Source organism: Paramormyrops kingsleyae, chromosome 12 (assembly GCF_048594095.1).
Source record: "Paramormyrops kingsleyae isolate MSU_618 chromosome 12, PKINGS_0.4, whole genome shotgun sequence".
In the NCBI taxonomy this organism is placed as follows: Eukaryota; Metazoa; Chordata; class Actinopteri; order Osteoglossiformes; family Mormyridae; genus Paramormyrops; species Paramormyrops kingsleyae.
Genome location: NC_132808.1, coordinates 2582757 through 2600281, shown reverse-complemented (window position 1 = coordinate 2600281; position 17525 = coordinate 2582757). Strand labels below are relative to the sequence as shown.

Here is a 17525-nt window from a genome sequence, read left to right as displayed (position 1 = left end):
ATATGGGAGGATAATATGAAACGATAGACGTTTTTATTTAGTCATCCAATATATATTGTCATGTCTCACTGCAATACAAGTGGTAACTTTATATACACTCACCTAAAGGATTATTAGGAACATCATACTAATACGGTGTTTGACCCCCTTTCGCCTTTGAACTGCCTTAATTCTACGTGGCATTGATTCAATAAGGTGCTGAAAGCATTCTTTAGAAATGTTAGCCCATATTGATAGGGTAGCATCTTGCAGTTGATGGAGATTTGTGGGATGCACATCCAGGGCACGAAGCTCCCGTTCCACCACATCCCAAAGATGCTCTATTGGGTTGAGATCTGGTGACTGTGGGGGTCATTTTAGTACAGTGAACTCATTGTCATGTTCAAGAAACCAATTTGAAATGATTCGAGCTTTGTGACATGGTGCATTATCCTGCTGGAAGTAGCTATCAGAGGATGGGTACATGGTGGTCATAAAGGGATGGACATGGTCAGAAACAATGCTCAGGTAGGCTGTGGCATTTAAACGATGCCCAATTGGCACTAAGGGGCCTAAAGTGTGCCAAGAAAACATCCCCCAAACCATTACACCACCACCACCAGCCTGCACAGTGGTAACTGTAATTGACTCTCCCTGCCGGCCCCTGGAGGATGGGCTCCCCCTTTGAGTCTGGTCCCTCCCAAGGTTTCTTCCTTCTAGGGAGTTTTTCCTTGCCACTGTCGCCGATGGCTTACTCACCGGGGGCTTTGGGTGGGGATGCTGTAAAGCGCTTTGGGACAATGTAATGTTGTGATAATGCGCTATACAAAAATAAATTTGTTGTTGTTGTTGTTGCTGTTGTTGTAACAAGGCATGATGGATCCATGTTCTCATTCTGTTTATGCCAAATTCTGACTCTACCATTTGAATGTCTCAACAGACGTCGAGACTCATCAGACCAGGCAACATTTTTCCAGTCTTCAACTGTCCAATTTTGGTGAGCTCGTACAAATTGTAGCCTCTTTTTCCTATTTGTAGTGGAGATGAGTGGTACCCGGTGGGGTCTTCTGCTGTTGTAGCCCATCCGCCTCAAGGTTGTGCGTGTTGTGGCTTCACAAATGCTTTGCTGCATACCTCGGTTGTAACGAGTGGTTATTTCAGTCAAAGTTGCTCTTCTATCAGCTTGAATCAGTCGGCCCATTCTCCTCTGACCTCTAGCATCAACAAGGCATTTTCGCCCACAGGACTGCCGCATACTGGATGTTTTTCCCTTTGCACACCATTCTTTGTAAACCCTCGAAATGGTTGTGCGTGAAAATCCCAGTAACTGAGCAGATTGTGAAATACTCAGACCGGCCCGTCTGGCACCAACAACCATGCCACGCTCAAAATTGCTTAAATCACCTTTCTTTCCCATTCTGACATTCAGTTTGGAGTTCAGGAGATTGTCTTGACCAGGACCACACCCCTAAATGCATTGAAGCAACTGCCATGTGATTGGTTGATTAGATAATTGCATTAATGAGAAATTGAAGAGGTGTTCCTAATAATCCTTTAGGTGAGTGTATATGAAAATACCATTTTTAAGGAACTTGATACCATGAATATCTGCAGACCAGAGTAAACATTTACATTTTAAGTAATTTAATAAATCTTATTCACCACACATGCATATTGACATTCCTTTATGTTACGTATTTTGCAACTTGCAAGTATTAGCTGGCAAAGGCTGGTAGGACACCAACATAGAGAATTTTTAGTTTAGTGTCCAAAACCATGGTTTAGTTTCACCAATTCCCTACATGGAAGGAAGGAAGGCAGGCAGGCAGGCAAGGTAGCTTGCTAGTTCTGTCTTAGAGTGCTTTCCACCGCACCAGGTATCATGCTTTTGGTACTTCGAGAAAGTACTTCAAGGTGTTGGTTTTCCATTGATGTAAAAACTGGCACCAGTGCCAAATGACATCATAAAGCAAGACAGGGTATTTTACAATGAATTAAAAAAATATAACCAGGGCTAGACATAAGCCGCGGCATCGCGGCCAATGGCCGTCGTGCCTTTCAAAATTGGCCGCACGCCTCCTCAAAATTGAAGTACCTTACGGCCAAGATTGGCCTGCCTTTAATGTTTGTCTGGCCGTATGCCCCCTTTTTACCGAAAGTAACGTTCATTACACAAAAGACTTGCGCACGACACGGTCCACTTTACCTCGTCAACAATCGATGCATCTGTACTGAACCCGAACCCAACCTTCGATACGAGAAACGAGGTCGACCCGCACATCTCGTAATTCCCAACTACTGAATGAACCGCAATGAATTCTGGACTAATACGATCATGTGTTCGTCGCATGATTGGCTGGTACGGTATGTATCGTCCAGCCTACTATGGAGCCACAGCAATGACAATGGTGCATCATCGGGGGTTACGTTTTTTGATTGGAAAAGCCATCTGACGGTTTCCGAATAACAGATAGGTGTCCTCTTCGGTAATCATCGTGTAGTTGTCATCTGCTGCTTATGCTGTCACCATGCTTCGCAAAGATTGAGAACGTAAAAGAAAGCAAGCTGAACTCGCGGCTACTGCCGCAAAATGTTGCAAATTATCTACTTTGTTCAGGTAAGTGTCAGATGGTGTTGTAAAAAAACATTTGCCGAGGCAGAGCAGATTTGACTCAGAGAAGTACCAAGCTCTGCTGGGAGGATATAGGACTGGTAGCGTGCAGTGTGCAAAAAACAAACGTCAAGTCAATTGTCATGTACACTAAAAGAATACGGGTGTTCTGAGCAAACAAATACAAAAATATTGACGGCTCCTTTATTGTTGGATTTTGTTTTTTGAAATAAAGCTATATATATATATATAGATATATATATATATATATTCTGTTTCAAATCGAAGGTCGTATTGCGTAGGTTGTCTAAACTTGGTAATTACAGTAATTGGTAATTAGTGACTCAGTATTGACCCAATGCCTTTTTGGAAAGTTTCTGCTTTTTTGAAAATAAAAAAATGCATCCTTTATGGAAATAAAATTCCTCCACAAGGCCCGAGGTGTCCTATGAAATTTCCAGATTTTGGCCTTGTGCCCAGGCTTAATGGCCTTGTGCCCTAGAAAAAATATGAATAGCCAAGGCCAAAGTGGCTGTGCCCTCCTAAATCCTTATGTCTAGCCCTGTATAACTATATATTTTGACAAAGGTATACACATATACATATATAATAATAATAATAATAAAGTATATTACAGGGCTGGACAATGTGCGATTTAAATACCAATATTGCATTTTATGCACTTGCATTTCTTACGCTGCTGGTCAGATTACTGGGGATTATAGGACTGGTACCGGCACTGAATGACATCACAACGTGAGGCGGTGTATACCTTGTACTGAATTTAAAAAATGGCTATGTATTAGAGGGCTGGCAGTTGTGCGATGTAAAATACCAACATTGCATGTTGTGCATGTGCAAATCTTACTTTGCCAGTCAGCTAGATTAAGAAACCTTTTTCTTACTTTCAGTTCTGTATTGACATTATAGTGCAGGGAGTTTAAGTTTCACAAACATTTCACTCTCATGGGGGGGAAAAACAGCTAGCTTTGCAATTTTAAATATTATTCCTCTTACAGATTATTTAATATGTTTAAAAATCAGTTTAAAGTTTACCTCTGCTGCTTTTACATGAGCGCTGCCTGCGTTCTCCGAGGCAATTGTATTTCATTTTCATCCTTGCTGTTTAAATGACGCCAATATGGGTTTGTAAGAAATTTATGAACTACTTTTTGCTTTATAAATACCCCAATTTTTATTCCAACAAAATCACAACGCCGGGACAGCACACTATATGCTATATGCTTGCAGTCCTAGTAAATTAAACAAAATACTTTTAAAATTTGTCATGCAGTTCTGATCTTTTTATCTCTTCTTCTGACCAGATCACAATTCATTTTTTTGTTTTTACTTTGTTTATCATTGTTTTCTGTATTTGTAACTGTTCTCAAGGTGGTGTTTGTATTGTTTCAGAGGCAGTTTGTTTGAATAACCAATCAACAAAGAAAGCATTTCAGGTCCCACCCCAAAGTACCGAAGTACGAAAGAAGAACCCCAGCAGGTTTGGCACTTTTGGTACTGGTACTCAACCGGAAGTCAATGTAAAAGGGAAAGTACCAAAAATACCATACCATACTTGGTGTGGTGGAAAAGCACCCTTAAGGGTGCAATGGATCGCAAAACTCACGGTTCAGATCATATCATGGTATTTGAGTTAGGGATCGGATCATTTTTCAGATCAGCAAAACAGGGCAAACATAACTTTGCTTTCCATTTGTTATATAAGAAGCAAGGAACTTTCAAAATGCCCTGTTCAAGTGAACATGCAACTGCTTTTTCTATATCTTTTCACAGCAACTCTACATAGTATGGAAGTCTATAGTGGACATCCATCATTATCTTTTTCTGGCTTGTTAGGTTGAGTTCACTACTTATTTTTCTTGTGATGTCAACATAGCCAAAAGTGTTCAAGATGATAAAATAACAGTTCTCGGGAAAACAGATCTGTTTTAACTGGACACAGAAATAGCCTTTGTCAAAAGAAATGGAAGCGGATTCCACTGACAATACCATAGCTGATGGTATAGAATCTGGGATTTTTTTTGTATTCCCACCAAAAATGAAAAATTCCACCATGTGCTACACTTAAGGAAGGAACTCTCCTGTGAGAAATGAATTTCAAGCCTATGGATTTCCAAAGCATCAAGTTTTAGGAAATAATTAGTTTAGAAAGAGCAGCAGTAAAACTACTTCCCACTATTATGTTTAAATTTTTCAATTATTCCACGGTTCACAGGCATGTCAAACTGTAGGGGTATCTCTACAGATCACATATCAACTAGGGTCTGTCATATCACTAGTATGTTTGTCAAATTTGTGGTAAATTCATAGTGGTAAAAAGATACACATTTATTATGGGTGCTTGACATTCATTCTGCTACATGAGATGCTCAAGCTCAAGAAACACAGAGTTCACACGAAACAACAAAGCAACAAATTTTTCTAGCTTGCCAAGTAATGCTAGCTGACTAGTCTAAGGTTGACATATCAAGCCGGCAACCTTGTTGTATCCTTAATTATCAGAAAAGGTAACAAGTTAAGATTATCTTTGATAATGTTATACTACGGCATTTTTTAAAATGGACCTTACACCTAAGGATTAGGAAGTGTAAATTTACATAATAACATTATTACATTGAAACAACTGAGAACCATTGAGACTGTTTAGTAGTTCATAACCTCAAATGTAGGGGCAGTTTACAACCACCGAAGGCTATGATATAATTTACGCTTAGCTTGTGCAACTCACTAGAGAACTTGATGACTGCATGAACAGGGAGAACTCAGAGAGAACAGCGGTGAGATTCAAACCACCCAGGAAGAACTACAGAGAGCACCACCCTGTCTCTAAAAATATTTTGATAAGATGGACATTACAAGTTACACTGGGGGTGAGAATATTTACATCTATACTGGCAGTTTGAGACTAAAACAAGCAGTTTGTTAATATCTTAGACAGGAATGTACTGGATGTCAATGGTTATTGTAAAGAGTGTACCAACAGCACCAAACACTTTGACATCTAGAGCACCTAACTCAAATACATACACTTTGATAGAAACCCCAATCTCATAAGAACTTTTCTTCCTTTTCAAAACAGTCCTCCAAAAAGGGTAACCAGTTATATCTGTTGACTCACAAAAAGTGTGCTGCACAATTCTGAAAAAAGTGAATTGCGAACTTTTTTCTTAAATGTAAACATTTATTGCACTCAAACTGTTTTGCACAACAAAACATTACTGTGCCAAATATATGATTGATCCAGAACTGGCATATCAACTTCTGACAATAGAAAGGAATTGCTCAATTGGCCATTCAAGTAGGGTAACCAAAACAGTCATACCAAAAAGTTCGAGTACCAAAAGTGCCAGTGGGGCTCTTTTTTGGTACTTTGGTGTTGGACTTGAAACACTGTCTTTGTCGCTTTTAACAGAAACCAGTTTGCAATCTATGTAAAATAAAGTTTTGAGGTGGGAATAGTGTTTAATGGACAATCCCATTTAACAAAGCGCACGCAACTGCGAGACAAAACAAAGCAATGGATGATTTGGGAGTCGCTAACTTAATTGGACTGTTTCGCAAACTCGCTGCAGCTTGTGATACAAGAGGGGCTGCCATCGCAACAGAAGTGTAACTGCACTGACGGCAATGGGAGAAAAACTTAAAATTTTAAGCATTCGCCACGTGTGTATACTTGCTATGAAGAGATTCATATTGAACTGCAAATGCCATAAAAATGCTTAAAACAAACAAGGTGGAACAGTATGTTATGTATGTTTGTAGTAGCCTAATTAAATATTTTTTGTCATACATTTTTTCCATCTGTATTTACTAGCTTAAATTTATATATGAAGTATAACAAAGTAAAAAGAGCTCTTGTATCGGAATCTGTATCAGTATCGGCAGTTGTGTATCGGAATCGGATCAGAACTGAAAAAATGTAGATCGCCCATCTCTAGTTTTAATAAATATTGGGGTATTATAAAACAAAAAAAGGAATTTCTAATGAAGCTGTCTACGAGTGATTAAACAGCAAGGATGAAAATGACTATGATTAATTCTGAGCAACCATGCAAAAGCAGTGGAGGTAAACTTTGATTTTTAAACATATACTAGATAATCTTGAAAACGAGTAATTTCAATTGCAAAACTTGATCATTTTTTTGAAAGAGTAAAAATGTTTTAGCGAAACAAACTCCCTGTGCTATAATCTCCATATACAAAATTGAAAATATGAAAAAGCCTGACCTCAATCTAGCTGACTGGCAAAGTAAGAATTGCACGTGTGCAATATGCGATGTTGGTATTAATATCGTGCATCGGCCAGCCTTATAATATATATCTATTTTTCTAATTCAGTACAAGATACCCCGCCTCGCGTTGTGATGTGGTTCAGTGCCAGTACCAGTTTTTACGCCAGTGGAAAACCCAACACCTTTTCTAAGCGCAAATATCTACTTCCAGCATTCACCACATAATGAGCACATTGAGCAGTCCCTATGATAAAGTCACTAGGGCTAGGTATTGCCACTGATTTCCCAAATCAATTCCATTCCAACTCACAAGGTGCTGATTTGATTCAGATTCTAATTCAATATAAATTAGATTAGGGATATTTCAGTTACAATGCCAATTTTGCAATTCTGAGAAAGATTCTCAGAGAACTAATGCACTAAATTGTACAAGAAACTCACTAACCTGTTGCATTATTACAAATATTAATAAGTGCATTAAGAATTCACCCCAAAGCAGCTGCAACTTTAACATGGCCAGTGAGTTTCAAATTGAATGTTTTGCATATTACACATCCAAATGATTTCTTGTTAAATGGTTTACAAAATTTGTGGAATTTCCGCTAAATTAACGGGGGTTAAAACTTCACACATCCACAGGAAAAGGCCATACCATGTAAAAGAGGTGTGTGTGTGTGTGTGTGTGTGTATATACATACATACATACATACATACATACATACATACATACATACACACACACACACACACACACACACACACACACACACACACACACACACACACACACACACACACAACTAAAGGATTATTAGGAACATCATACTAATACGGTGTTTGACCCCCTTTCGCCTTCAGAACTGCCTAAATTCTACGTGGCATTGATTCAACAAGGTGCTGAAAGCATTCTTATACAGTATATATATATATAAATCATTCTTGTGATTCTATGAAACAATATTAGATCATTCAAATGATTATTTCAAATCAAAAAATTTTACAAATATTAAATCCAGCCCTATGAGTGACAGTTCATTCATCGCCCTGCGGACAGTCACCATACACAACCCACACTGCCAGATGACCCAGCACAGCACATTTGACTGATGATAGGCATCATCATATGATGGATAAGCAATGATCTTCTCCAAGGATTGTGAGGGGCATCTGTACTATCCTCTCAACAATTCAACAAAACAATAGACCCAAGATTCATGGACTTAGTCAAGTTTTTCCATCAAAAAGAAAACCTAAGCAGAGCTATGTTTTTAGACAAGGTCAAACTCCTGCACAGCTTTCCTGTAATTGGTATACGAATCTATTTTTTTGAAACCATGCCAAGGAATTTTATACTTTTTCTGCTGGGCGACACTTTCCCTCGGGAGGATGCAAATCCAAGAAAATAAACAGGTGGCGAGAAAGACACAAAGCAGTTCAGACAGACAGATATTCACAAGTTCCACCAATGACCGCCCCCCCCCCCCAAAACTGTTACAAAGATTGCAAAACAGCAACTGGCTGGAAACTTGAATGAAACTAAACAAGAAACAGACAGGAGATCACTTCATGTTTTCTGAATGAGACATCCTGAACATTAAAAATCCAGTAAATAACAGTTCCCTGGCAACGCTGCAATCACTACTAATAGGAGAAGACTTCCTTACTGAATTAGGAAATGCCTTAAGAAATGACTGGTGGCAACAATATTTGAAATAAAAAAAAACAAACATTTGTTCAAACTGGGCATTAGCAAGTTCTTCAAAAAAAATCCATAGATTTTCTATAACCAAATCGAATAAACCTTTACATAATCACTTCCTTAATTTTTAGCCAGCATAATAATGACTTTCAGACATTACATTTTAGAAAATAAAGCAAGACGTACAACTTACAATACAGAATAAACTATTTTTAAATACCACTGAATTTCATTCAAAATTCTCTCTCACAATTGCATGTGGCTGCAAAATAACATGGCAGCAACGGCCAAGGTCAGTCTGCCAAACTGAAAATCACCCAAAACACATGAGCAGTTCCCTTCAAACATCCACAAACAACAAAGCTGGGCCAAAATGCTAAAAAGCAACATTTGTGTGACTAGTCTAACTTTTCATCTAGGGGATACATAATTTTACTTTTGTAACACAGCCACAATGCACATGATTGTATTGAAAATTAAAGAAAGATACAAAAAAAGGATTGTACCAAGATTAGAACTAGGAAACTCATGCTTACCTGAATTGCACCCTATCATATCACAGCACTGTTTTCAGAGCAAAATCTGAACTACAGTTTGACATACGTTTAGGTGTTAAATTTAAATTCAATTTCTTTTTATATAGCACCTTTCACAACAGAGCCATTCCAAGGTGCTATCCGCAAGGAATGGGCCGATCCACATTTTTTCAGTTACAATCTGATTCTGATTGATACAATTAAAAAATAAATTACATTAAGTACATGAAATAATGTATGCCAAAAAATCTTTAATTAGGCTACTAGAAACACACATAACATACTGTTCCACCTAGGTTGTACATCTTGTGTTTCAGGCATTTGCAGTTCAATCTTATAAGTACACAAGTGGCGAATGCTTAAAATGCCCCCTAATTTTTCTCACACTGGCAAAAGTGTCACTTGCGCTTCATTGCAATAGCAGCCCCTCATGTATCGCAACAGTGTTTCCCCTACCATTATATTAGGGGGGTGCTCCGCCCCCCCAACAGCACCTACCGCCCCCTCTTGAAGGTCAAGTTAATTTCATTTAATTTTATTTTCTATATGGCACCAGATCACAACAGAAGTCATTTAAGGTTACCTTTCCTATAGAACGTTGTCCTTTTATTAAACTAAATAGTCTTATGTTATTTATCTTATTTACACAACAGCTTGTGATTGTCACTACACGGTCGCGCCTTTACAATTCTCCTCTGCTCTCTATCAGGCATGGCAGAGTTCCACCCCGATGCGAGTTCCATACCCTCTTTTCTGATGTTCTTACACTATTCGTACTGCAAAGGGTATGCACATGACATCACAGCAGGCAGAAGTCACTGTGCTCACACCCACTAAGTGGCAGCATTAGTGTTCAGCTTGATTGCGATGTGGGGTGGGTGGGGTGGGGTACATTTAAAATGGGAGAAGAGCTGTCGTGCGATTGTGCAAATCAATACAAGAAGAAATAGGAGCCCTCTTTTTACAAACTGCCAAAAACTAAAAAAGTATAAGACGTGAATGAATCACATATGGCGATACCTGATCCATCTAACAGGTATAGATCGGTGCACCTCTACTTACTAAATGGGTGTGTTGTGATATATTACATCATCATTAAATGGTGAGTGACTTAAATGAAGTCAAGGCATGATATTGCAGTTCAGATTACTGGCATACACTTGCAAATACATTTCACAGACCTGATTCTAAAACCACTAGGTAAGACAGCACGTGCAACTAGTTTATCTCAGTTTTTCCAGCGCTGAAAGGTCCTTTGGAAATATTAACATAAGCAACTTCAAAATTGAAAACTGACTGGATTACTGTATTGCAAACAACACAATGGAAGTTATCTGTCAAAAGTAATTAAACTGGAGATGTCACGTGGTTGCAGCGGTGCATTGTTTGCACTGTTACCTCCCAGCTCTGGGACCAGGATTCGAGTCTCTGCCAGGGGTGCTTGTGTTTGGAGTTTTCATGTTATCTCTGTGTCATTGTCGGGTTTCCTCTGGGTATTCCAGTTTCCCCCCCACAGTCCAAAACCATGCTGAGGTTAACTGGGGCTGCCAAATTGCCCGAAGGTGTGCATGTGCAAGTGAATGGTGGGTGAGTGTGCCCTGCAATGGGTTGGTCACTTATCCTGGGTTGTTCCCCATTTTGTGCCCATAGCCTCCAGACCCCCCCCCCCATGGCACTGAGCGGGATAAATTGTTATGGGAACTAGATGGATTGATGCAGGGATGGATGGATGGATATTACACAGCAAATTTACTACATCAACTGGCTTTGTGTCTAATTTTTGAATGACGCTGTTTTTTCATCCAATATTCAATCTTATTCAATAAAGCTATGTATTAAGCTGATAATGCTGAAGCTGCACAAATTTATCCGAAAGAACTAAACATATTAAACAAGTCATCAGCATTGCAGCACAGATACAAACAGGGTGAAACCAAATGAAACGGAAGCAACTGTAGAAACACACATCTTCACATTTTCATTTCCTATACAAGCAAACGACAAGTTTCTCCTTTCACAGTATAAGTCATCTGTCCATAGACAGTCACATTTACCTGAAAAACTCCCCACATTTAAAAGGCTGAAAAATGCCAGAACTACAAAAAAAAAAAAGCTGTGAAAAGCTGCCTCTCGCATCCCTTCTTTAATAAATGACAAGGGGATACTGGCTTCTCTTTTACATCCCTAGATGTCAAGACTACAAAAGGCTGAAAAATATAGCATATTAACAAGGATTCCAAGAGGAGCCCCTCCACCCCCTCAAACACATTCAGTATCATTTAAGTTTTATTCCAAGTGACTTGCAATAATTCACAACATAATTAATTTAAAGTCCCACTGAAGAAGCCAGGTTCACTACTTTCTAGTAATACTACGACATAACTCCACAATAAAAAACAAAGGCTTCCTTTATGTTGAATCCTACACGCACTCCAGGATCCTTACAAGCCTGACATATAAATAAGTAACATATCCTTAGGCCAAGGCTGTATGCAATGTTGAATCAAGTGAGTCATGGATTCATCACTGTAGGTAAGGCACTGTTCCTACAGACTAACTTCTCAGTCCTGTTTGATGTGCACTGAAAGCAACCCAAAGACGACAAACTAAAGACTTTCTCATCACTACATTTAAGGCGATAAACAGTTGGATGGGTGGAGTTGAATTACTCAGTCTTGTAAGTTATCTTTCTCCCATTCCAACTCACAGTCAAGGACTAGGAGCATCCAGTATAGGTTCCCAGTTGCTTGACAGCTGTATGCTTGTGAATTATCATCGGCATGAAACAAATCTGATGAATATGCAGATGTAAAGGTCCAGCTGTAGAATATTTATGGGGTGTTGTTAAATGGAGCTAGACTGCTTGGTAACATGTGGAATCATACTTTTCTCTACTTTTCTCTACTTTTTCTTTACTTTGACAATATTATACAGCCATATAGCCACACAAAAATATAAAACTCTCTTTAACATCAAGTTAAAAGGAAAATTATTTTATAACAAAGATATAGGAGTTGAACTTCACCTGGTCTCATTCTAGAATATGTATTTGTTTTGCTTTAATCAAACAACTTTACTTGATCAAACTTTTAGAATTATGGGTATATTTTACAACAGCTATGGCCTATCATCTCAGGTTTGATGTTTTGTGGCTGGGGTATGGACTGCAAAAAAGTTCTGCAAAAGAGGAAACAAAAATAACATTTACAAGACAGGACTCACTATATTAAGAAAAACATCACTGGAGGGCATTTTCTTGGAAATAGATGTGACATCAGTGGTAGACTCACCCAAGATGCCCAGAGCCATGACAATATGTAATGACAGATAAAATATGCAATAACCTCATCTGACCTAAGCAAAACAACAAAGAACTAACAACTGAATCTAAAATGAGTGTAACCCTGGGAACTACTACTCTGATTTGAATGAAATGCAGCTAACGCAGGATGGTACCCCAAGGATCTTTAGGTGCAATGGAGCAACAGAACTGGAAACTTAACCAGCCACACGAGCTACACATATCTGGCTAAAGTGATAGACACTAGTGTAATGAAAGCACTACCAGTTATGAATTGACAAAGATTTGCTATCAGAGGACATGTACTACAGCTAAGCCAACTCTTTCTTGCAAGAGCTAAGGACCCGCTGGATCAGTCAAACTATGGTATGGAAGCACTATCAGAGTTGAAAGATCACAACTGATTCTTGCCATCTCCACCTCTATTTGTATTTACACACTCTGCTCATGTCCCACTTGGGTAGCTATTTAGACTCTGAAAACTACAAAAACAGAAAGATTAACTGAATTTACAGTTTATATAATTTTTTTAAACTTTGTTCTTCCAGTTATTTTTGAGTCATTATTTTCAGCATAACTAACCATTCCTACTATAACAAAAAAACCGTGCAAACAATCACACAAAATATCACACAAAACGTTTTTGTAAAACCCAAGCACGTTTTCACCAAACGGAAAAAGATCAATGGACCACATGGATCACAAAGCATAAAGGCTGAGTTAACATTTTTAACACTACACCCTAAAGAATAAGGAAATAGCACACACAAATTTAAGTCGATGTAACCGGAAGCGAGATTACTATAAATTTAAGACAATTATAAAACGAAGTTAATTATGAATAAGAGAGCCTAGTTCGCTTACGTATTTCGTTTCACATTACACAAGAGCTAGATAAGCTACAAAATTGTGTACAAACCTGAACACCTCAAAGTAAAAAAAATAGAGTTAATTAATCATAAGCCTTAATTTCAATATACTGAAACAGTAAATAAGTCCTTATGAATACTGTATGATAACTAGCAATTAGTTTTAGTTAACATTTCAATCCCGTCCTTCATGCGCGGCTAAACATCTTTCTGGAAGAGAAGCTGTTCATGTCCTTAACTGTTCCCCCTCGAGTCGAATAAATGTTCGTCGGTTTTGGAGCTACGCACGGACACGGTGCTGTCCGGTACACGACGGTGCACGTCGGCGTGTAGCAGTCCACACGCGCGTATGCAGACGCCTCCGGTACCAGTGCTGGCCACGGGAGCGCGGCTAACTAGCTAAGCAGCTAGCAGTAAGCGAAGCGCGCACAGGCAAACTTTTACCGAAAACACAGAGACCAAGAAGGAGGCACAATAGCAGCCTAAGTTAAACGGACCCTGTTATGACGTTTTTAAAAACCTAACCCTAACACTTTGTGTATGATCGGTTATTTGTAACTTAGTTAAAAAGAAACAAAAAGGGGAGGGTGTGTTCATTTCCTAGCGTACTTATTGTACTCGCGTCGTTGTCTGGCGAGGCACAGTGATCCTAGAGCTAGCCAGGCTGGACCCCGAGCGAAGCAGGAGAGCGGACGGCTCCGTGCTGAGAGCCGCAGCGGGGCAAGGCGTTTCAACGGCGATCCACGGGATGCCAACAAACTGCCCAGGGGACACAAAGAAGGTGCGGCCTCGTAGCCCTTACCCAACATAAACCCGTTAATTAAACCTCGCTGAACTATTTTCACTTTAACTCCGCTGCCACAGTCACCGCCGCCACCGCCAACCCCGACTCTCAGACTTACCCTGTGACAACAGGCGCCATCTTCCACAAACTCTCACCCAAACTCCAACACTCGCGAGATCCTTGCCCTGCTAGAGCAACGGGCCGACGAGACAACAACACGCAGACTGGGGACGGAGGGAGAGGGGGGCGACAGAGGAAGACGGGGGAGAGAGAGTGAGAGAAAAGGGCAAGCGCCACAACAACAGGCGTGGGAAACTTAAGAAATCACGCGAGACTAGGAAAACTCTCACAATAAACCATAATGGAGCGGACCTTGTGGCATCGCGAGATGTGCGCGCTGTTGTTTTAGTGCATTTAATGGTGCTGTAACGTATTTCCATTTGTTTTGGGTTCAGTGAATTAGGGCACCGATCGGAACAACGTTTGCCTCGAAATTTCACATAATTACCACATAAACCTTACACTTTCCCAGGCACATGCGGCCAAACTCCTGTAGAATACGTTTCTAAATCACTGAAATAATTCAGTTTGTTCTGTTGATGAAGGGTCAGTAAGAATATAAAGTTATACTATATATATAGCAGCTGCCCTGGTAATTAATGTAAGTGAACGTATACAGGTGCTATTGAAAATGGCAAATACGTAACATTCGGGGGGTTTAGGTATGAATCTGATTATAGATTTTAAGGAATTTAAATCGCATTCTTGCAGATAAATTAAGGCCAACATTTAGCTAAAATTTACAGGAAAAGAATTCAATGCCATGTGTCAGAAAATACTTCCAAGAGAGAAGGGTGATTTATGTCAGTATATTTTCCAGTGATATAAACAGTGGTGTACTGCAGGGCTGTAATCCAATGAATCAAAGATCTGTTATCTTTTCTGGGAAATTCCAAATCCAGCAATCAAGCGACCCTCTCACAAAATTAGTGAGTATTTCACCAGAAAACAGAATCTATAACAACTGAAAACATCAGAGCCAAAAGTAAACTCTACACTGCTTAGGGTTTATACTGTGTTTTCTGGGCAATGCAGATATTAATATTTGCATGCCTCTTGTGTGTCTTGTTTGGCATTTTTAAAATCACATTTGCATGTCTTACCTACTTTGCCTTCTCACAATTTCAGGGACAATGTTCCATCTTTATCTATCCATCCATCCATCCATCATCTCCCACTTAATCTGAGGTTGGGTCACGGGGGCAGCTGTCTCAGCAGGGATACCCAGACTTCCCTCTCCCCGGCCACTTCATCCAGCTCCTCTGGGGGAATCCCGAGGCGTTCCCAGGCCAGCCGAGAGACTCCAGCGTGTCCTGGGTCTTCCCCGAGGTCTCCCCCAGTGGGACATGCCCGGAACACCTCACCAGGGAGGCGTCCAGGAGGCATCCTGATTAGATGCCCGAGCCACCTCATCTGGCTCCTCTCAATGAGGAGGAGCAGCAGCTCCCTCCCGAATGACCAAGCTTCTCACCCTATCTCTAAGGGAGAGCCCAGCCACCAGAGATAGAGGAGTCCACACCCAAGTCCCCATACTCTGCTTCCACATTGGACGGCGTGTTGGTGGGATTGAGGAGGTCTTCGAAGTACTCCCTACACCGACCCAAAATGTCTCGCTTGGGGAGAACTTAACTAATAGCTCAGAGTTGTTAAAATCTTATCTAGCTCTGATTTAAAGGAACCCAAGGATTCAGCTTGCACTACATTATCAGGAAGACTATTCCATACTCTGACTACATGCCGTGTAAAGAAGTGCTTCCTTAAATCCAGTTTGAAATGTTCTCCCTGTTGCACTGCTTTCCCGCCTGGAGCCGTTCTGGTGGACCAGAATCGCCTCGAAGCCGTCCGGCAGGGGGATTCTGCCAGACGTTCCCAGCAGACCCTCACTATACGCTTGGGCCTGCCAGGCCTGGCCGGCTTCCTCCCCCGCCATGATATAACTGTACTGGAAATAACAAGAATTCTAATGAGAATCACTCTGCTCAGTTGGTGAATCTGCTTTCTGCTGGAGTGTCATAAAATCTAGGGGTTTGAATTCCATTCAGACACTGACCAAGATGGTAGGAGTTTTCTTCATAAGGCGTGTGTGTGAATGACTGCTGCTTGGTTTGGGGGCTGCATGTCCAGGGCTGAGCTGAAAGAAAAGTTCCAAACATTTTATGTTGGAGTGAAGGTAAAGGTTGTGTCAGCCTACAAATACCTGGGTATTCCCCTCGATAGCAATCTGGACTGGTCACACAATACATGTACCCTGTACAAGAAGGGCCAAAGTTTTCTCCACCTACTGAGAAGACAGGTCCTTCGGTGTGTGCATGACACTGTTAAGGACATTATATGATATAGTTGTAGCATGTGTAATATTCTACGCAGTAGTCTACTGGGGCTGCTGAGGCTCAGAGAGGGACAGGAAGAGATTGAACAAGTTGGCCAGGAGTGCTGACTCTGTCCTGGGCTGCTCTTTGGACTCCACTGAGGACGTGGAGTCCAAACGAGTGTTATGGAGCTCCTTCGACAACAGACCCAAAATGTAAGAAGGAACACTTCCACAGGTGCTTCATTTCATTTGCCATTGGACTCTATAACACCACAGTCAACTAAAGTCCATTGATTTCTCCATCTGAATGTGCAATGCATACGAATGTTCTTTACATTTGTGCAATATACACTGCATATGTGTAACTTCTATATTTATATTTACTGGGTGCAATACCTATAAATTTATATCCAAGTCAACTAAAGTTTCTGTCCTGTACCATTATTAGGTATGGAATGTGACTACGCATGAATGTCCATTACATCTATGCAATAACCACAGTATGTGTGCAATATGTGTAATTGTGTACACAGTTCATAATTTCATATTTTTAATAATTATTTATATTGTTAGTGTTTTTCTATTGCTATTTATTTCTGTTTGGCTGTTGTAACAAACACATTTCCCTCTTTGGGATCAATAAAGTATTATCTTACGCTGAAAACGTACACCACATGAAACACCACTCCCATATTTCACTGTATTATATTGTAGCACCGGCGGTGTTATTGTTAATAGTTGCATTTCCTTATTGTCGCGCGTGTGTTTGCCCGTATCTTGTGTGTACCTGGTCCGATCCTCATGTGTAATTAGCTTACGTCAGAGTCCTGCACCGGGTCGGGTATCTGGGTACCCGCAGATAGTTGCTGAAACGGGCAGATTTTAATGTTCTGGAATTTTACTACAGGTGCTACAGGTGGCTGCCCTTCGCGGACAGCTTGCTCTACAAAGAGCAAGTTGAGGGAGGCGTAAAAACAATTTCCCCACGGGGATCAATTATCAATTAATTAATTAATTAATTTACGTGCGGGTATGCGGGCGGGTAGCAGGTCAATCAAAACAGTATTGTAGCCTGCAAAAATAACATATAAGTGAAAATATCTATGTATTAGACTATCATGT

General features: G+C 40.2%; 1 protein-coding gene and 1 long non-coding RNA gene across 2 annotated transcripts in view; one reads left to right on the top strand and one right to left on the bottom strand.

Annotated features, from left to right (window-relative positions):
- Positions 1 to 14349, bottom strand: part of rbpjb (recombination signal binding protein for immunoglobulin kappa J region b) — a 57754-nt gene extending 43405 nt beyond the window's left edge. The window contains exon 1 of the mRNA XM_023796150.2: positions 14151 to 14349. Coding sequence (XP_023651918.1) covers positions 14151 to 14170 — 20 coding nt within the window. The 5' untranslated portion in view covers positions 14171 to 14349. The remainder of the gene's footprint in view (positions 1 to 14150) is intronic.
- Positions 13628 to 17083, top strand: LOC140593599 (uncharacterized). The gene is made up of 2 exons (XR_011994005.1): positions 13628 to 14029; positions 15221 to 17083. It is a non-coding gene; the product is annotated as an uncharacterized lncRNA (long non-coding RNA).
- The last annotated feature ends 442 nt before the right edge of the window (positions 17084 to 17525 follow it).